Source organism: Acomys minous (assembly GCF_964271855.1).
Source record: "Acomys minous genome assembly, chromosome: 3".
In the NCBI taxonomy this organism is placed as follows: Eukaryota; Metazoa; Chordata; class Mammalia; order Rodentia; family Muridae; genus Acomys; species Acomys minous.
The window spans coordinates 124,808,214-124,830,256 of NC_140485.1; the positions used below are offsets into that span (position 1 = coordinate 124,808,214).

Here is a 22,043-nt window from a genome sequence, read left to right on the forward strand (position 1 = left end):
TTCTATGAACCCTGGGAAGTTTATAAAGCAAATACTTGAGACAATTGTATAATGGGTCTATCAGTGTAAGCAAAATATCTTTCTATGTGCAACTACATATTTACAGATGCAATATACAAACACTGCAATCAGTTTACATAGACCCCAAAATATACAGACCTGGACCTACTATTTTTGGGCACAGTATTGCCTCCAATCAAGGGACATCACCAAAACCAAATGAACATATTAGAATAATCATGCTTTGTGCCTAACCTGTTACCATGACATCATCTACAATATACGTGTGCAAACACTCCTCTACATTTGCTAAAATAAGCATAACTGAGAATAAAAGTCTCCCTTGCAAGTTTCCACTCTATTTTTACAGACCTGGCACATGTGTGCCTCAGAAGTTTCGACTTTACGCAGGCTAAGCTCGGCTCACCAACTGTTGTCTACAGATTTGATCTGTTCTTCCCAGGTTCATGAATCTGTACTAACGTGGAGTCTAAGTTTCGCCTGGCTTCTTGAAGGCAGTGTTGCATAATAAGAACTAGAGACTGCCAATAAAATTAGCATTTGTTTCCGGAAGGAGTGCACAGAGAGGTCTGAAAGGGTATCTGAGGCCAGCTACTTTCATAAACTTGAGGGGATTAAGACAATCTTAGATAGAAGAGAGGCAATCTACCCGGTGCTCAGCCATCTCACTTTGCTTAGAAAGCAACACCACACGATAAGTCACCTAGACTTAGATTAGAACACCATAGAAGTCGACTGCACAACTGAATGAATAGTATGATCTCTTACACCATAGCACTTCTGGGGATGTTTTGTATAGCTTCCAAAGGCAGGCGAACATGCAAAGCTCCTTGTCCGTTGTGGATTTCCTTAATGGTATTTAGACCTACAATTAGTTTTCCATTCTGAGAGACTTGCAACTATCCCCCATCTTGCTCTAGCTAATAACCCAACATATACAGAAACAAATTCAAAGTTGAGTGTCCAATTTGTAGAAGGCTTTTCAAGAAAAGTCACCATCCACATATTGGAATACCAACTCTATCACAGACATTTTGGTCAGTCCTACTCTAGGGGGAAAATCAGGGCCATCAATTTGGTGTGCCCTTTCCCCTTTCATAAAACATTTCAACTATGGCTTGTCCTTCAAACTTGTTTTCTTCTCACATTTGAATTTTGTAATACATCGGAGAAAAATTCTTAACGTGCAAAACCATCTGCGTTCATTTCACCCTCTGTTCCTAATAAGGGTGAATTGCTTAAGGTGGTGTTGGGATTTCAGAGAAAGCCAATAGTCTTCAGGAAAGAACACTCTAGCCTTATCTATATCTTGTCATAGTTGAAAAGAAACACATGTTAGCCTCAAACAAGAATTTATTTTTAGAATGAAATAATTTAGCAAAAAAATCTCCATAAATCTGTGTATGTGGAGAATGTGTGCAGATCGCCTATTTATTCTAAACATTTCTGGAGACCCACACATCTACCTGATCCATAATGGATTTTGAAAAATGATCATTTAAAGAAATATTAACTCAATCATCTAGATAACGATAATAATCTAGTCAGTAACTGTTGCTATCACCAGTTTGCAACCAACAACATAACAAGTGAAAACACACTGTTTGGAATAAATTCTTGGTTAGCAGAAGTGGATAGAGAATTAGTTCAGAGACTTAAACATGAGTCGGTTAGAAACAGAAAACAAAATGAAATGTATAGGAGGAGAAAATAAGATAAAACGTATGTACAACTTTTCTGGATCATCAAAACACTGCCAAGAGAGGTTCTCAGAGGTGTTTTCACCAATGTTCCTCACTGGCTGAGAGGGGTGCACCAAAACATACAGCAATACTGATGGCCTCTGTAAGCCGGTGCTACATATGCACTGCTCTGAAGAAGGCTGCTGCATAGTAGAAGTATGGTGACTGAGTCGCAGAGACCACTCTATCTCTCAGGAAAGATAAAATCTTTATTCTTCCCATTTACTTAATGATATGAAGGACGTCAAAAGAATATGGAGGCCAAGTTCATGCATACATACAACTGTGGTGAAAAGACGAGATGCCTTCTCTGAGGCAAGCTGGAGACCTGCAACAGGGTAGGATCCAGGGAGGATGTGGGAATGACTCTAGCTGTGCCTCCTAGCAGCGCGGGACAAGGAAACTGGGGAGGTCACCTTCTAGCCAGGCAGGACTTAAAGTGGTGGGAAGGGAAACACCCATCCACCTATAAAACATTCAACCCCAAATTTATGCTGCCTACAAGATTTGCAGAGATAAAGACGGACTGAGAGATTGTCCAGCCAATACCTGGCCCGACTTGAGACCCACCCGTTGGGAGAAAGCCAACCTCTGACACCATTAAGGATATTGTACCATATTTACACACAGGAGCCTAACATAACTGTCCTCTGAGAGGCTCCACCTAGCAGCTGTTCAAATCAGATGGTGAGACTCACAGCTGGGCCATTAGGTTGAGCTCAGGGAGTCCTGGGGAAGAGTCGGGGGAGGGGGAAAGGGAAGGATAGAAGAATCTGGATGGGACAAGAACACCAACAGAGTCAACTAGCCTAGGCCCATGGGGCATTTTGGAGAGAGACAGAAGCACCAGCCAAAAGAGCATGCCTGGGCAAGACTTAGGTTCCCTACACATCTGTCACCAATGGGCAGCTTGATCTTCATGTGGGTTGCCTCATAAGTTGCCTCATAAGGTGCTGTCTAGGACATGGACTCTGTTGCCTGCTTTTGATCACTTCCCCCTAACAGGGCTGCCTTGCCCGGCCTCAGTGGAAGAAGAGGAGCTCAGTCATGATGTGACTTTATGTGGTGGGGTGAGTTGGTTGTGGGGCTCCCCTTTCCTGAGGGGAATGAATGGGGGGGGGGATAAGGGCAAAAGGGAGGGAGGGTAGGACCAGGAGGAGAGGTGGGAGAGGGCTATGATCTGGTTGCAAAGTGAATAAATTAAAAATAAATTTTTAAAGTTTTTAAAAAAAGACTAAATGCATAAATGGGGTAAAAATCCAAAGGAAACTCTACACTGGTAAAGCTAAGAGAAACTTTATGTCACTAACAGTCAAGATTTTTATAGTAAAAATTAACATTATCTTATCCTTCAAATAACATTGGACTAAACGTTTGTGCATGCAACTGTGTAATTTACTTATAGATTGGTGAGATAAGACTAATAATATAATCACCAAAATTTAATTAATGTAGTTAAAAAAATTTTTAGCTAAAATCAGAGATCAAGACTTCTTCCATGGATTATATCAAATAATATATTTCTACTGATTGTAAAACAAACACACACACTAAGTTATACATATAACAAAACTATTGAACCTTATTACTTGATTTCAATGGCTCAGAAAATTTGAAAAGAGGTTGGTTTACACCAATGAAGACAAAAAGCTATGAGAAATTAATGCAGTATGATGCCCTGACTTTAATCAAGAGGGAAAAAAAGTCAGTGTCCCATGAAAGTCTGCAGTTCAAAGAAACTATTTTTAGAGATATACAGAAGTATGCAGGCTTCCACGTAGGTCAACATGGAACACAAATATGGCCATGGAGTAGTAACCCACATGCCCATAAAGTAATAAAGAGTGAAGGAACTTAAATGAAGTCAAGAAGATGCACTGTAGGAGAGTCCATGTAAAACCAGAGAGGCGAAAACTCCATGCATAGGGGACCACGCTCACTGAGGGCAAGTCCGAGAAGAAAACCTATGTGGTTGCTATCTTTTTCAAGCCAGGACTGTGACTGGAAAAGGAATTTCCTGTTGAGTTTCTGCAAGAGCACACACTATTTAACCACAGGCCAACACTCAGCACCATTCACGCTGCCTTACAATGGGACGTTTTACATGTGGGCTTATGTTTTCCTTACCCCCCTTCAAAGATCTTAATTCGGATTGGCTCGGTTTGTTTGGATCCAAGATCTTTATCTCCGTGAAGCTCTCCTTTCCCCCTTTCCTTCGAGACACTTCCCACTAATTTCCTCTCTAGTTTGCTGCCAAACAAGAAGGGTGCATCGGGTTTCATCTGCAGGATCAAAAGAGAGAATCATTTCACATGCTTTCTCCAGGATACCCTGGCCCGTTACATCCCACATTCCTACCATCTCTGACAGTTAGCCTAAATTCCACAAAAAAAAAAAAAAAAAGGCTTTGGATTGACTGCAGGAGAAAAAAATGACACTGGGGATAAAATCAGAGGGGAGTTGACAGTTTCCATACGGTGAGTTCAACGTCTGTTTAAGTGTACAGACGCTGGTTAGTTCGCACTTCCTCTGTGCAATGCTCACAGAGACTTCAAAGACATATTCTACAACTTGAAGTAGCAAGCCAGGAAACCCATAGTAAGGAAGTAATTTCAAGAATTACTGAAGGGAAAATAACCACTGACATACACAAAAAAATACATTTTTTAAATATCTGTTTTCTTCATTATTAATTTGGTTTATTCTGAAAGTTATTCGTATTTTAAATTTTTACATGGAAGGACTAACTGCTTAGGAACAAACCAACCAACAACAATAACCGGGGAAAGCCATTTTTGAAAGTGATACGTAGAATATAAATTTTAGTCAAACATGCTCCTGATACCATTGATGACATTTGCCAATCTGAGATCTAACACCCTTCATACTTCTTCCAAATCTTTTTTTCAAGTACCTATTACATGTTTTATTTCCCCATTTCATAAGCCCCTGAATTCCTCATGTCCTGTTCTACCACTCAAGAGGACACAAGGGAAAATGACCAATGGACATTGGTCCCAGTAGGAGAATTTCCCATGTCAGGGTTTAAGTGGGCCCGTCCATCTTTGAGGCTTTCCTGGGAGCCCTCAAAGCTAAGTGCAGGCTATGGTATGTCCATCCCTGGGGAAGACCAGGTTACTAAATATTCCCTAGAATTTTTTCACTTTTAGATAGAACTTCTATCTCCTTCACTGTACAGTCAGCTTAGTATAAGACCCACGACACACTGTGCTTTCTAACACAAGGTCTGTTGTTACCTGTGCAAACTGTTTCCAGGCACTGGATGATGTGAGCTTGCCAGTTCCGGGCCTTTGCATAGCAGCCAGGGTATAAATTTCTGCAGTGATTTTTTGTTTGGATCTCAGAAGGGCCAGCGTGGTCTTGGTGTTCAATCCTGATGGGTTTGGGTTACAGGAACTAATGCACCATGAAGCATAAACTGAGGATTTGAAGGTGGCCTGTTGCACAAAATTGGGTTTTGTATAATTTAAGAAGCACCAACTCACAGTAGTTGTTGTCCGCAGACTGGGGAACTGAAGGATCTGCTGGAAATCTGCCACATCTGTGAAAAGAAGAGTGGAATTTGCCACATTTCCCCCAGGGCCAGTGGTCATGTGGACTAGCATGCCCACCGGCAGCTTGCGGGCCTTCCGGTCCTCTTCCTGCTGACTGCCTCCTGTGGCCAGTGAAGAGCTCTGAGGGCTCAGGCTCATGTCTGACGCAGTCTCATCAATGTCCAACTCATCGGACGACTCTCTGCTTTCAGAAGGCCCACTGAACTTCCGTCGCGGCGGTGCTCTGGAACCCGGAAGTATCTCCCTACTGGGAGGAAAAGGCCCGCTCGCAGACGGATGGTCTTGAGATGAGGAAGGCGACAGGGAGGAAAAGGAAGAGGACCTTGACTGAGAACCGTCCTTCGGTTCCGAAGCACACCCTTGCCTCACTAGCTGGGGCTTCTGGGGGCGGGAGAGGCCCTTCTTCATGTCTGAGTTGGTTAGCTCCACTGCACTGAGCTCTTCCACTATCTGCCCATACATCTTCTCCTCTTTCACCCGTTTCTGTTGCTTTGTTTCCATGAAGAGCTCCAAGCTGCTGGCTGGAGACAGCATCCGCTTGCTTCCTCCAAGAGAGGCTGCGCTGTCTGAGGTGGAAGGTAAACACAAGGGGATGGAGGACTCTAAGCCCAGGGGTAAGGTCTGAGGTACTTTCCATAGAGGGTATTTTTCCAAGCCAGTGTGCTCTCCGAGCACTTGGGCTATGTTAAATCCTATCCCTTGCATGGCTGCATTGGTTACCAGTGTTCTTTGGGTCATATTCTCATCGACCTTGCATATGACGATTGCGGGGCTATTCTGTCCAAGTATCTGAGAAATGCTTGTGTACATGACACTTCCGTAGGATGGTACATGGGTCTGGATCCGAACAGGAACCACAGTCCCTGGTAGGGACTGCAAAGGCCCAGCGTTTTCGGAGTCGAAATCTTCCCGAAGAAGCTGCTCACTGGCAGCTTCTGTGGATTTACTGCTCGGATCCGACGGAAACTTTGGAGGGAGGTTCTTGGAGTGTAGCCCTGATGTTCCGGAATAACACGGGTAAGTCGGCTCTTTCGCATGTGCATAGTCAGCAGATTTCTTTCCAGTGTGTTCTGCTATGTGCTCTAAAGGACGGCTAGAATGAATGTCAGCTTGGAAGGAAGGCTTGCTGTAGCTGTTCTGCGCGTGTGGAGCAAAGGCATGAGGGAAATGTGCCTGCCACCAGGGAGGCTGCTGAGCTGGCAAGTGAACCATGCAGACAGTCGGGTACTGAAACTGAAACAAGGCATTCTGGATAGAAGAAAATGGGACCGTGTCTTGATGTGGAAACAGAGGTGGCTGTTCAGGTAAGTGCTTGCTCGTCAGGAAGGATGTCGGTTGCATCAACGGGTTTCTCAGAGATTCCTGACTGTCCATGTGCATGATCTGTTGCTGGGCAAGGTGGAGTGGTGGCCCTGAGCTCAGCTGGCCACAGGAACCGACCACCTGCTTTCCTGGGTCATCCCCTGGGAGAGGCGGAAGCACAGAAGACCACGCGGCCCTGAGGCCAGCATGCAACTGTTCCATCTGCTCCTGTTTGACGCTGGGGTCCACGCCGGCTTCACCTTGGGCAATTTCTGGGGAGCCACTGAAGGAAGCCTGCCGCACCAGAAAGCATTTCTTCCTCTCCCGGGATGGTGATGATGCGGATGGAGATGCTCCAGGCACTGGAGCATGGGACAGATTCCCATAATCAAATGACTTACTCCGTATTTCTGGGACTTCCGTCGGGTGAGGACAAGGCATCTGCTCGGAGGAGCAACGCCGCATTTCTTTCTGGTGGTGATGACCCGGAACAGACAACGAATATGAGCCCGCTGGGACAGTCAAAAACTCAGAATGCTTCCCGCTGCTCTCATCCTGCCTAGGAGGTGCAGTGAGCTTCACCGTTTCTTCTCTTTCGAAGGACATGGAGAAGCTGGAACTGTGGGATAGGTTGCTTTCTTGGCTGGGACTTCGGGAGAGGCCAGTGCCTGTGGACTCAAAACTGGACTCCCCCGACGAATGCTCCAGATCTGCGAGGCGCAATCGTTTCTTCTTGGGAGGCAATTTCTCAGCAGGGAGTTGGGAAAGGGTCTCACTTCTCTGCGGCCACTGGAATTCCTCCACAGGTTTCTCAGGCTCCTTGGTGGGAGCTTCTTTCTCCTTCTCGGGTTTATCAGGCTCCTCTGTAACCCTGATTTCAGGAACCTGGATGTTGTGCTGGCGAACAAGCCGAGGCTGGGCATGGTAGGGGTGCTGCGGTACCTGCTGCGAAGGGGTTGGCTTGCTTCCGCTTTCTGCACCATCCCCTGGTGGAGCCCACTCGGGGCTTACAGGGCCTTCCAAAATCTCACTGTCACACGTCTCAGAAGGGGAAGGGGTCTTGTCCTGTGTCCCGGCCACCATTTCTGCTGACTCAGACCTTTCGAAGGAATTGGGCCGGCTCAGCGAGTTTGTGTGCTGAATCACCGAAATCACATTTCCAGGAGGCTTCCTGCCCAGGTCTGACATCTTGTCGGGATCAGCAGCTGAGGACAAATCCTCTGACCCAAGAGACAGACTTCCAGATGGCAGCTGGGGTCGAGCTGGGTCAAAACGCTCTGAGTGACCATGAGGAAGGTTCTCATGTGCACTCACGGCAAAGCCACTCCGTCCTCCGTCCTGCAGCTTGGGGTCATACTCTGAAGACACCATACTCACAGGTGCACTTCCTGTGCCACCGCAAATCATGGGCGCATCCTCCTCGTCCCCAACACTCTTCTCTTTCCTGCGTTTTCTGTTCTCACAGGTAGTCCCGAACATGGTTGGCACTCCCTGCAATGGCACCGAGGGGTCCATGAAATATTCTCCTCCATGCTTGAAGGAACCTAAGCAAGAGATGTCTCTGTAGCTTTGTTTTGGTGTTTCGGAGTCTTCCCACTTCTTATATGGTTTACGGCAAACATCATAGTCATACCCAACCCTGTCTCCAGGAACCAATTTCTTTTCCTTCAGGGATGAGCTAGCGAAGTTCTTGGACATCCTGGCAGGGTGCTCAGACTCCATGTGGCCCTCCTGTACCGACGGGAGCTCAAATGCTGCTTGTCGTCTCAACATGCGCTGGGGAGGGATGCCTACAGTGCCAGGATAGAACACATCATCTGACCCTGTCATCCTTTCATCAAACGAGTGACTTCCCCTCAAAGAAGGAGGAATACTTAAATTAGTTGCTGAAGAAGTTGGCATTGAGTTGCTTCTAATAAGGGGTGAAGAGTCCACAGGAGCTTCTAAGAGAATTGGATTGCTGCCTGGGAAGTTTCCTGGGTAAAGTTTTCCTTCATTCCTAATGGATGATGGGATGGCCTGGGGTTGCCTGCACTCACTGCTGAATTTCGTGGTCTTCAGCATGCTCACTTGACTGGGGTCCATTTCTCCTTTGCTGGGAATCAGCTGGGAGATGGGGTCTTCAAACATCTTGACCTCCAACCTGGTGTTAACATGAGGTAATGGCTCCATGATGCCCCTTCGTCCCATGGCGCCCCGCTCTTGACCTGTGGGAGTGACGCTAAGTGTATTCCTTGGACTAAGTCGACAGTATTTTCCAAAGATGATTTCTTCATAAGACTTTGCATTTGTGTTGGGTGGGCTTATTTGCTGCTCTGCACTTTCTGAGCGAGAAAAGTAGCCGGAATCAGTGCTTCCTTTGCTGTGCGGGCTCAGAAGGTTGAGGGATGGCTCAGAGTCTTGCCCTTTTTTCTCTGACAGCCGCAGTGCAAGTTTCTGTTTCACCGTGTGAGAGTCATCGGCCTTAACATTTAAAGATGGATTTGGGAGCATGTCAGAGCCCAGATACTGAGAGCTCTCATTAGGTAGTGGGATCCCACTTTTGGGGATAATCAAAATTGGCACCTTCATCGGACCTCCCAAGGATTCTTCCAGGGACCCATGGTAGCTACCTCTGTTAGCGATATCCAAAGGGATGGGAGGGCCAGGGCTCATCTTGTCAGAGGCCTCAGCAAATAAAGAGCTCTCCTCATCCGTGTCCGTGCTCTGCTCACCATCTGAATGTATCTCTGCTTCTACGTCAATAAAACCAGCCTCAAGGTCCAATTTAGATACAGATGACTCTGTGAAAGGTACCAATCCTGCCTTAATTGCATGGGCATGAGACTTTCTGTGCTTGTACAAATTGCTCTTTGTCTTGAAAGAGAAACCACAAGGTATACATGGATATGGCCGCTCACCAGTATGGGATCTGATGTGTTTTTTTAGAACGCTTGGTTTGGCACATGCCCTGCTGCAGTATGGGCAAATATATTTGCCCGGCTTCTTCGGTTTGTGCTCTTTTTTGTGAGCATCTTCTGCCTGTTCGATACTTTTCTGGGAGTATTGGCTGTAAGCAGGGTTGAGAGTTGAGATCTTTTTTCTAGGATAACCACTACTGTGTCCGTGGATAGGAAAAGGAAATAAGTCCTCGGAGGCAACAGATGGCAAAGGGCCAGGGAAAAGCCAGGGAGGGCCTTCTAGGCTCTGATGAGGCTTGTTGCTGTGCATCATGCCCTGAGGCAATGAGTGCTGAGGGAAAGACAGTGAGTGTTGGCATGGGTAGGGAGTCGGACGGTGCGGTGGGTATTGCTTCTCTGTGACTTGATGTACACCCTCGCCAGGCGAAGCCAGCTTCCCAGAACCAAACAGCTGTGCTGACGCCGCATTTCCAATTTGCTCGGGATCTATTTGTGGTTGCCGCTGCCCTTCCTGACTGCCGAAAGTGCTCATCTTAATAACAGCTGATTGTTCCTGCCTCCATCTACCTGACACGCTGTCAGTTTCTCCAGACCTTGAGGTAGCTTTTTGTCCTAGAGCTGTGTCCCCAGTGTCCATTTTAACACAAGGTCTTAAGTGCTACTTTGCCTGGAAGCCAAGCAGACTCATGGAGTGTCTCCAACGCTGTGCTTTTAAAAAGCTGGGTTGCTTCTGCGTTCCTGGTTGTCTGAAAACATGTGGGTTGTCTCCACTCTCTGGAACCTTCCACACTCACAATGTAGTCAGTGGGCATTGGATGCCAATGTCCTGGAACCAAACTATAAGACAGTTCTCTCCATCCTAGGAATGTCCATCTTCAAAATCAAAGTGCAAAGCTACAAAGGTTTCATATGGCCTTTGAGTACTTGTCAACTAGGATGAGGCTGGGATCATGGAGAGTCCAGGAGAACGTCTGCCCATCAAGGGCAGCAAAGCTCAGCAGCCAGCTTCACTGAAGTGCAATGACCTGGAGGGGAAGAAACAGGTTGTCCTCAGGGTTGACAAGCAAGATCAGTGCTAAACCATCAACCCAAAGTGGAGAAATTAAAATGGCTTTCATTCCAATAAATTGTTTATCGCTGTGGCACTAATTACCCAATTAAAAGATATTAATTTTGAACTCAAAATTATGTGAAAGGCTTGAGTTCTTTCACGGCCAATGTGCAGACACGGTTGATAAATACTCCTTAGTCTTGTTTAGGAAGTGTATGTGGTACCTGAGCTCAGTGACAAAGCAGCAAGTTTAGCATCTACGAGGCCCTGGGTTCCATCAACCATACACATCAAAAAGCAGTGTATCATCAAATATTATTTATACTATATGATTTTTAAAGCCTTAATTAGAAACTTTAGAGCCAAGTTTCCTGGCTTTCATGCAGAAGTGTACTACATAATGCTAAGGCTTAAAATAAATTGTACTTATATATCTGTATTAATATAACATAAAAAGTAAATAATAAACAATCAATTTTATATAATGTATAAGTTATAAAACAGGGAATTTAGTATGTTAATACAGCACATAGGTATGTTTACAGCTTGAAAACAGCTATCAGCAGGTCTAGATCACAGACAGATCATCAAAGGACTGTGGAGAAATATCGACACATCATGACGGAACCGTCCTAAAGCCTTCATATCCTGGAAAGAAAAGCCACTTTGGGGACAGTTTAAAGGGTCATTTCAAAATGAAAAGATTACCTGAACAGCTGAGAGCTTTCATGGGCATGATTGTCCCGACGCTTCCTGTGTACAAACAGATGCCATTAAGAAAAAGCGACTTCATCAAACTACAGCATTATTGTACACACAGAGTCTAATGTTCAGTTCACTAAGGGTAAGAGTTGCAATGCCACATGCCCTAAAACCACAGTGAGCTATTTTACAAGCACTATCCTAGAGTGCTAGGCTTTACGCTGAGCCACGGCAGGAGTAGGAAGAGGTAAACCATTGCTTCTTTAACTGCACAATCTCAGGATGCTGAGAGATGGTACAAATTTTGTCCAAAGTTATAAAAAAAAGTTATGGTAGGCATATGCCAGTAGTGAATTATCTGAAATATGAATCAAGAAAGTAATCACACTTGCAACAGTTTCAAAAACAACAACAAAGATACTTAACCAAAAGGTTGAAAGATCTCTATCACAGAAATTATGATACACTAATGAAAAAGACTGAAGAGAATACACACAAAAAATTGGCAAGACAAGCCAGCGTCATGGAGAGTTAAGAAGCCACATAGTTATATAACCACACTACCTGAAACAATCTATAGATTTGATGCAGTGCTTATCAAAATACCAAACGATATTGTTTACAGATCTAGAAAAAATATACAATTCTAGAATTTACACACACTGGGGTACAATTTTGCATTTAAAAGGATGAAAATGTGGGGTGCTGTGGTGATGGCTCAACTGGAAAAGCGCTGTGACACTGGAATGAATTTGGCTCCTACACAGTGTTGAGGAGTAAGAACACGATTGGCCAGCCAGTCCTGCTAAATGAGCAAGCTCCGGATCCAGTGATTGATGATGACCATGTGGTTGCCCTCCTAGTCTCCATATGCACACATGTACATGTGCACCCACATGCACATGCAGACATTCACACACAAACGTATACACACAGAAGATGGACTTTCATCATTGGCAACAACTCCCATGTAACTGAGTACTATTACAGGAAGTGAAATGAGCCACAGATGGAAAGATGTGAGCCCTATAATAACACTCCTATGTGAATCTAAAACAGTCTCAGGCTCATGGAGGTCGAGGGGAGAATGGAGTATACTACAGATCTGGGCAGGTAGGAGGAGATGGTGGTCACTGGGTACTAAGGGAGGTTAGGAGTAAAAGTTTTAGTGTGCAGTGATATAGTAAAAAGAATCTTGACCACAATGGGCTATACAATTCAAACCTGAAAAATGATCTTGAGCTGGATTTAAAGATCGCATAATGTTTACAGTATTAAAGGGTGAGCCTGTAATTGGATGAATCTTGTGCTATATAACAACTTAAATGTGATTAAAGTTTTAAATAGTAATTGCTATATTTCCTAAGACTAATGTATGTGTGTGTAGCTAATTCCTTAGATACCAAAAATTGAAAATAGTAATGTCAAAAATAGTACCTAGGACTTGAATATTTAATTTCATAATATTTGCTACAGAAGAGTGGGAGAGTCCCTCAGAGGAGCAAGGCCAGCTCAGCTTAGAAGGAAGGACAACTTTATCACTGTTGAGAATTGAAGCAAATACTGGATTCCCATCAAGGAATCATCAATGTAGGACCCAGCAGATCCTAAGGCTTTGAAGTCAATTCCACCAATCAGATGCAAGTGGTGCAGTCTCCATGATAACCCTATAGCCCATGTGGTAGTGCTTATTGAAACAAAACAGCTGACATGTGGCTAAAAATCCCTTCACTGAAAATCTATCCTTCAGGATGTATCTGTACACGCGCACAAAGAAGTACACACAAGGACTATTAAAATGTGGCTCACAGAGAAAACAGAGCCATGAAAACCCAGTAGAGGTACTGATATAAAAACTTGCTCAGGGACAAAAACTTACTGCTCTTCATGCATGCAGAGGCCACAGGACGACCTCTGGTGTCAGTCACCAGGTGCTGTCCACTTGTTTTTATTGGTTTTATCGGTCTGCTCTTTGGAGATAGGGTCTCTCACTGGCCTTAAAGCCTAAGGATCAGACTGTCTCTGCCTCAAAGCTCTGGGAGTATGGGCATGTATCACCATGCCTGACTTTTTTCCTATGTAGTTCTGAGGACCAAACTCAAGTTCTCGATTGGGCAGCAAAGTCTTTTCAAACTGATATCTCTCCCCCCCCCCCTCTCTCAACTGACTGTCTCTGTGTGTGTCTCTCGGTATCTCTGTCTCTCTCTCCCTGTCTCTCTATCTGTCTCCGTCTCTCTCTCTCTCTCTCTCTCTCTCTCTCTCTCTCTCTCTCTCTCTCTCTCTCTCTCTCTCACACACACACACACACACACACACACACACACACACACACTCCTCCCTCCAGGAGCTTTTCATAGTGGTCCATTTGTAGAAATGGAGCCAGATGTTTGTACCAAGACGTAACAGGAAGATCCTTCCACTAGTAGCTATGAGGTGTGATAAAGAGATCTTTAAATGATGTGTATTCAAACTAAACCACAAATACATTAATTTTGATTTGTTGCAAAGGTTAACACTGAATTGAAGTTTGTGTCCTTATAGCAATTTTGCTAATTAAAAAAAAGTTGTGCCTTAAAGGACATCATTGATAATTACTCCTATCAATTCTAGATTTGAGAACAACAAAAGTGCATAGCATTGCACCTAAACTGGCAGAATTCTGTGTATAATTCAATATTTAAGATTTCTGTACAAACAGCCTGTTTGGGACTTCTAGAAGCAAGTATCATCCTCTAAAATGGAAGTGGAATTTGCCTGTGATTCAAGACGCATGCTTATCCTTAATTGGGATTTACAGCTTGAAGTGATATCCAACTTATTTCCCAGGTTTAATATTTTATATTTATATTGATCTATGACTACAGCTCCAATGCTAATGCTATTTGAATATCCCTTGGGAAAAAAATCTAAAATTTTAAACACTCCAAAATATGAAACCTCTGAGCACCAACATGATGCCATATGGTAAATTCCACCCAAAGGCAGACACACTAAAAATATTATAAAAAACTATCTTCAGGCTATATGTATAATGCATATGTGAATTTTATAAATGAGTGTACATAAATTCCCAGATATCTATCTTGGAACACTTACACACACACACACTCAAATATTCCAGAATTTCAAAGAAAGTTAAGACTGTTGTACTGATCCTACGCACTTTAAGTGAGGAAAATTTAACCTACAGTGACAACTTAGCTGTCATTCGCTATACATTTCTTCTACACTAATATAGTTAAAGGGCAAAAGGTTTTGCGTATGTTATCTCACTCGGTGATTAGGACACTTCCAGTGTATAGAATTATTACATCTGCTCCACCAGGAGGAAGACATCAGGAGACTGAGTGTGGGAAGTGCAACCCAAGGCAGGTGTGGCTGACCCGTGAGTACTACACATCTCATCTTCACGTTCCATTGTCTTATCACAACTTAAAACACTGTATCTTCACTGGTTTTCTCTAAGTGTTCCCACCTAACCCAAAAGATTCCCTTATTTACAACCCTAAAGTTTCAAAGACTCTAGAAGGAAGGATCTCAGCTTTCCAGGTTGGGGATAAAGAAAACAGCCACAAATGTGACTTCTTAAGAAATGACTCCCTCACTTAAAAAGTGTTCTAAGTATGACATAGGCAGCTCCTTCTGAGAACATGGGAAACCTTCAAGACAAATTGCTCTTCTTTGTTCTTTGACGATCATTAAAGGAAAATACGAGCCTCAGAAGTGAAAATTAGCATTTATCACTTCCTATTCTTTAGATGACACAGAATATGTAATTTTGCTATAACAGAAACTTCAAGTGGAGTAAGGACAAAATTCCATACAAAGACAGACTATAATGTACTCATGTTTTCATTTGACAACGAGGTACTTAACTTTCTAAATCAGACAACACCCATTACGCTTTACAGAAATCATTTAAAACCATTATACCGGCAGCTAGACACATACCATTCATCCCTACTGAGGACAAAACACCCAACAGACAAACCAAATAAAATTCTCCTATCAAAGGATAATCTTGTTCTGAAAATAGACTCCAAAAAGCAGAAGGAAAGTACCACATAAATTCAAACACAGCTTTTTGGATCAGTTCTCTGTGATGCTCCATTATTCAATCCAGAAAAACACAATTTCTCAGAACTAATTCCTACTCTCAGGTCCTTCAGAAAGAGCTGCTGCAGACCTCCCAGTATAAGGATGCTCTGATCTACATTCATGTACAGGCAGAGTCAGTCTTTGCATTTCAGTGAAATGCTTGAGAGTGTAACTAAGGAGGGGGCTAGGGAGATAATTCAATAGCTAAGAGTCCTTGCTTGGCAGGTATAAGAACCTGAGGTCAACCCTTACCCACAGGATCCATGTAAAAAGTAAGGCACGTGAGGCACACTCAACATGGATCTCCCTCTCTCTCTCTCTCCCTCTCCCCCCCCCCTCTCTCTCTCTCACACACACACACACACACTCCTACGGATTTAGGAGTAAGTTTGGTTCCATATAAAACTTTTACATACGATTTTAAACATATTTGAATTTACATTCTTCTTTCTGGCACTGTTTTGGGGTAGCACTTAGCTCACTGCTACTCATAAGTCACTGGGGCTTTCTGAGATAGGGAAAGGTAGGAAGGCAAACTGCTGGGTACTTCAGGGAATTCCAGGATCACACTGATGAATACTACAGACATGGAGGGTTTTACGGACTGCTTGTCTTGAGTTGCTTTATCTTGGCCATGAAAATAAAACGTAGTAGAAATTATAGGCCATTGACTACATGTGGTGTAGCTTTTTCTTACACCCAAGGCAGGCGCTGGGTGTATTCAAAGGTTTCTGGGCTATGTTCCCTCACTTAAGCCAAGGAAAGGAATTCACTCCAGAAAACCACAAGGCTTTCAAACTTCAATCCAGCATTTGATAAAGACACATCTTTTTTGTTATTCTTAACTGATATTTTTACTAAGAGGTTTAATTTTCCAAAAGAAGCATACATTCTTTGGTTTGTATTTTATTACTAAAATGCATTACGATGGTCATGCATGGTAAAGTATTTTATTATATTAGAGTATATTAGGGAGGAAAGTATAACAGAGAGAAAACTCACATCAAATGGATCATTGAGTCCAGAAAAATATTATGAGACCAATTATTATTTTAAATAACCAAGTGTACCATTGCATGTTTTAGGATTTTGGTTTAATTTTCTTGACATAGGTCTTCATAAACCCATGAGGCTCTATAGCAACTTGATTACTTAAAGCAATATTATTTTTTATGCTCGTATACATCCATTTTTTACATTTTCAAAAAGCATATTGAATGTAAATACCACTTTTCCTCAATCGATTAATATGATAAAAAATTCAATAGCAGAGCAATTCTTATATGAAGAGAAAACCACCAGTTAACATTTTATTCACTGAGATTTCTTTTTATGGTAACTAAACCCACACAAAGTCATTTTTGGCACCCACTGCCAACAAAGGACTCTATAATCCAAGCACAGTCTCACATTCACATTTGAAATTTCCCCAGTGTTTCCAGTGAACTGAGGATAAAATTCAGAGCATATGGGCTTAGAGGTTCCTGGGGATGGTGTGACAGCCAAAAGGTGCCTTTGCATCGGGGAAGACAGGCACCATCCTGCCGAACAATAGCACTTTTCAAGGGATGACTATTGAAAAAGATATTCCTCTCCTCTCTTTATGGCTATTCCAGTGTGTGTGTGTGTGTGTGTGTGTGTGTGTGTGTGTGCGCGCGCGTGCGCGCGCGCGCATAAAGGAACCAGAGCACAAATAGAGGACAGCATGAGAGAGAGGGCGGTGAGTAGTCAGCAAGACAGGTAGACAGGTGGGCTGGCTCTGTGCAGTGCTGGAGACCAACCATACCAGGTTGCTTTTGGCTTGGAAAAATGTTATCTCGCGGGGGTGGGTGGGGTGGGTGGGGAAGGTTTACCTGTGGAAAATAATCCTTACTTGAAGTGCTAGCAAATGTTAAGTGAACATTACTAGATAATCACATCGTAAGTAGCAAAATGACAGCAGAAAGCAAGCTCCCTGCCTCCAATATTTCACTAATAAGACATATCTTAAAGTCAGGCCAGCTCCTAGCTGTTTGCTGTTCTTGTTGTTTTGGAGGATTACGTGGCATTGTACTTATAACTGAAGCATACAGCCTTTCCTGTTTCCATGGGTCATTAATAAAATATTTAAAGAAACAAATGAGTTTAAGTATAGTATCCTTGACTTGTAATTCACACATTCAGGAGGAGGGGGCAGGGAAGTCAGCAGGTTCCTCAAGGGTCATCCTTAGCTACACAGGGCAGTCTGGGCTACAAGAGGTCCTGGCTAGAGAGGAGACAACACACACACACACACACACACACACACACACACACACACACACACACACACACAGGATCACAACTGCTTACATATAGGTGTCCATACCACCACTATGAAATATTGATGAACATCTGTCAGAGAGCATCACAGTCAGAAAATACCAGAAGGTGCCGTAAAGGAGACCTCTCAGAAACTGACTGGTGTCAATGTCCAGATGAACACAGATTCCCTGAGATCACTTCAAAAAGGTACTCTCCCCTCAAAGGTAAATTATGCAAAAAAAAAAATGCTTCATTTAGTAAAAATCTCCACAATCCCTTTGGTCTTTCTTAAAAATGGGTGAGTTGCCAATAGGAGAAAAGTCCTCTGTATCTTGGGGAACCCTGCCAAACAACTGGGAGAACTTCCGGGAACCTCGGATCGCTGTGATGGCAGCTCTCCCTGTACTTCGATGTGTCTGCAGTCTAACTTGACATGTAGGAGTGTCAGAGAAAACAGAGACATCTCTCCCAAGTGGGCATCAGTGCAGGCAACAAGACACATGACTTGACTTGATTCTAGGGTAGCACTTTTAACATTCTATCACAAAACTTTTGGAACTTGGGACATCTGTGATTTCATGTGTGCGGTGACCCCTTTCCCCATCGTACTGTGACAGTTATTCTCACACGGACTACTGGGGAATTACTAAGAGCTTTCTATGGAAATAGACTATGCCAGGAAAAAAAAAAGTACTCTCAAATGAGACTCTGCCAGTTGAAAAAAATTATGATTAAAACGGGCCTATCATGGAAATCAACAGAAACAAAAGTTGCGCAACAAACTTCTATCTAAATGGAGTATGCCCATCAGATTGAGGAAGCTTGTATCTGTGTTTGCTGCACGTCCAAATTGCTCTTTAAGTTACATGTAAAATCGATAAGAGAATAATGAATTTTAGAAATTAACCTGTTATCCTCATATCAATAAACTGCACAACACAGTTGTCTTTGCTTTCCAACTTTCCAATGACGCTCAAACACAACTAACTTCTGGGACTCTGAAGGATGAACAAGAGCATTTTAGATGTCGTGCTGACATTTAACTTGAAAGGCATGCTTATTCTTCACCCACAAAAACTGCCTGCTCTCAAGAAATAAAATTTAGGATTCTATCGCTCAAAAAAAAAATCACTTCTTAATTAAAAACACTGATTTTTTTAACATAATGCAGATCTTTGAATGCATACTTGTATTCAAAGAGAATTACTTGTAACAGAGCAGAAGAGAAAAAAATTTAATGTTATAGTTAAAACTTAATGTATTGAGACTCGGGATAACTCAATTGCTAATGTGCTTGCCTGGCAAGCATGAGGTCATGAGTTCGATCCCTGAGACCACAAGTGGTCCACACTTGTAATCTCTCTGCTGGGAGGGTTAGGTATAGCCCAGGGCACACTAGCCAGCTAGCCTAGCATACTTGGTGAGTTCCAAGCCCAGGAGAGACTGTCTCAAAAACTAAAGGAAGGATTCCCCAAGCACATCTCCACATGTATGTACGCATGTGCAAACTTGCACGTGCATCTGCACACATATGTGCATTACAACACACAACACCAAATAAAATCAAATGTAAAACACTGAATGTGGAAGCTGTGGCCCCGCATGCCATGCTGCCTCTGTTCTCCCAGCTTCAGAGATTTCCTGCAAAGTTTCTCTGGAGAGTCATCAGCTAAACTTCATATTCTTAGATAACCTCATGAAAATTCCTTCTTCAGCTGCTATGTTCCTTGCTAAAATTAATTTCTGAACTAGGAATCCAAAACCAAGAAAGAAAAAAAGCCTCGAGCCTTCCTAGATGCTAGAAAGGAGTGAATAAAAGGACTTCATTGTACTTTGAATTAAAAATTTCCAAGTCTAATCTAAAGAAACCCATGAAGGATCAAAATACTAAACCCAAATATATGTATTAATAATCTGAGATGATTTGGCTCTATGCCTAAGAGGCCAACATTAAATACTACTCTATATCTTGATGTGATATAGCATGCCTGAATCCCAGGAATCAGGAAGCTGAGGTAGCAGGGTGACCAAATTCTAAGTCAATCTGGACTGCACAGGAAAACACCGTCTTAGCGGAAAATGACTGTCATACCCAGAGATGTACACTGTGTATCCGTTAATGAAGACAGCAGCAACAGCAGCAACAACCTGCTCTGTATTACCGACAAGAGGCTTCTAAAACATTTGCAAAAAGGAATAAAGAATCATGACCCAACAGTCAAAATAGGCCGTGTCCCCGGACCACCTCTTTTTAAATATTTAAAGGGCCTTTGCCCCCTCCTCCCTGCCCCTCATCGCCTTATCGGACCCCTGAAATAGAACGTGAGGACACCCTGTGCACTGTAAGATATGAATCACTACAAGCAAGCAGGGCCCACTTGGTTCCTCTAAAGACACAAAAGGTGCAGAAAATAGCTTCTGCGATTGAGGCAGAAGCCACGTCAGCAAGCAGATGAATGTGGGTGGCCAGATAAGATTCTACTGCAGCAAACAGCAAATTATTAAGCAAATGCTGGATTTACTTTCTCTTTTAAACTTGGGTCTTCTTGCCTCAAATCAACCATAGCTAACTTTCAAAGTGACACCTGTCAAGCTCTAGTCTTCTCTAACTGGAAGATTAATCAAAGACAAAGAATGTGGCTGCTTACCATTAATGATAATGAATAGTGATTATGGAAAAAAAACACAAAACAAAAACAAAAATCCCCAAAATAAACAAACCCCCAAAACTACACCATACTCTATATGGTGGATATGCATATATTTTAGCACTTCAAACGCCATCTCTTTAAAAAATTAATTAACTCAAAAGAAGCAGAGTCACACAATGTCAGAAATAAAAAGAGTTATTCACTCTCATATGTGGAATATAGCCAATAATATGTGTATATATGTAAACATATACACATATGAGTATGGTATCACATGGAGAAAAGAGAACAAGAAAAGTTTAATATAAGGATGCGAGGAACGAACTGAATCCAGATGATGAACTTGAGTTATGAACGATAATATAGAGCTAATTGTTCTTCTAGTTTTAATTCTGTTATTGGGGGGGGGTTAGGATTGGATGGTGGATGAGTGCATAGAATATATTCAATATTAAAAATGTAAATTTTAATATAAAGCTCCACATCTTTCATTCCAAATGACTATTCTAACCATATAAATTTGGGTCTGCTTAATTATGGTGGGCGATTTTTTTTTGTTTACTTGCATTTTTCTTTTTACTAATAAAGTTTATTTTTTTAAAAAAGGGAAAAATGAAGTCCCTTGGTAATAGGAGCCTATGCTAAAATAAAATAAAATAAAAGCATTGTTTCTGCAGGGGAAAAAGGAAGACAAATTGTTGAACTGTTTTTTTGCATTCTAAGTAAAATTCATCCAAGACATAAATGGGCCAAGATTCCATAGATAGAGATATTTTAGGCAACAACTCTGCACAGTTTTCACTGTGACTGGCCATCCAATAGTCACTACAGTAAGAGGTAAGAAAGAAACAGAGAGCTCAATGCTCAGAAGATGAGGGCAAAATCCAACTCACTATGACTCCCAGCCTCTTCCACAGACCAGGCATATTCTGGGAAGGTCTGACAAGCTGGGACATGGAAACGCCCTCGGGTCTAGCTGTACAATGGCTACTGGAAGTGGGGCGTGAGGCAGGTGTACTCTTCTCACAGCCAAGTTCTTATCTCTGGAGTTTCAGATTAGGGATCCTCTTTCACCTGGGAAGAGAATTTCATACTGAGGAAAGGAAAATGGATTCAACAGATTTGCAACCGTGTGACTCAACCCGACTTATTCCTCATTGGCTTTTCTCTTGAAAATGAAGAAACCTTAGCGACGACGCTGTCATGTCTCGACCTCGCACAACCTTCCCAGGCATTACTGGGATTTTTAAAGCAAACATTCCAACGGGATTCACACGAACAGCACAGAATTGATTGGAGTGAGTGTGCCCAGACAGGCAATCAGTTATGGAACTGCAAGCAAGGCAATTATTCTCAGTATTAAAATGAAGACACAGTGGAACCATCTCAGAAAATTAATTTTCCCATTAATTTTAAGTGAGTTTTTTTTTAAAGCTCGGCTTCTCCATCAAAATATGAGCAAAATATTTCCCTGTAGTGCTGGTTCGTGTTTACATTCCCAGGAAAGTGACAGTTTATGTGGCATATTGTTGAGTGTTACAACGAAAGAGGGAGGACGGCCATTTTTATAAAACTCTGTTTTAGGTTATTAGACTCATATGAAGTCACCAGGTGACAAAATCAGTTTAGTAAATACAGAGTTTATCAGAAATGGTGCTTATATATCTTGTATACAAACCTCTGGGTCACAGAAACCCAGTCAACTACCCAGGGCTAGT

The 22,043-nt window shown here is 42.7% G+C and overlaps 1 protein-coding gene across 14 annotated transcripts in view; it reads right to left on the reverse strand.

Moving 5' to 3' along the window:
* The window catches only part of HIVEP2 (HIVEP zinc finger 2), a 189,206-nt gene that overhangs the window by 12,194 nt on the left and 154,969 nt on the right, over positions 1-22,043 (reverse strand). For all 14 annotated transcript variants that reach the window (XM_084777029.1, XM_084777026.1, XM_084777038.1 and 11 more), the window contains 3 exons: positions 11,300-11,344; positions 5,021-10,565; positions 3,891-4,045 (listed from right to left, as the gene is read on the reverse strand). In XM_084777029.1, the coding sequence (XP_084633155.1) occupies positions 3,891-4,045; positions 5,021-10,177 (5,312 nt within the window). In that variant the 5' untranslated portion in view covers positions 10,178-10,565; positions 11,300-11,344. The remainder of the gene's footprint in view (positions 1-3,890; positions 4,046-5,020; positions 10,566-11,299; positions 11,345-22,043) is intronic.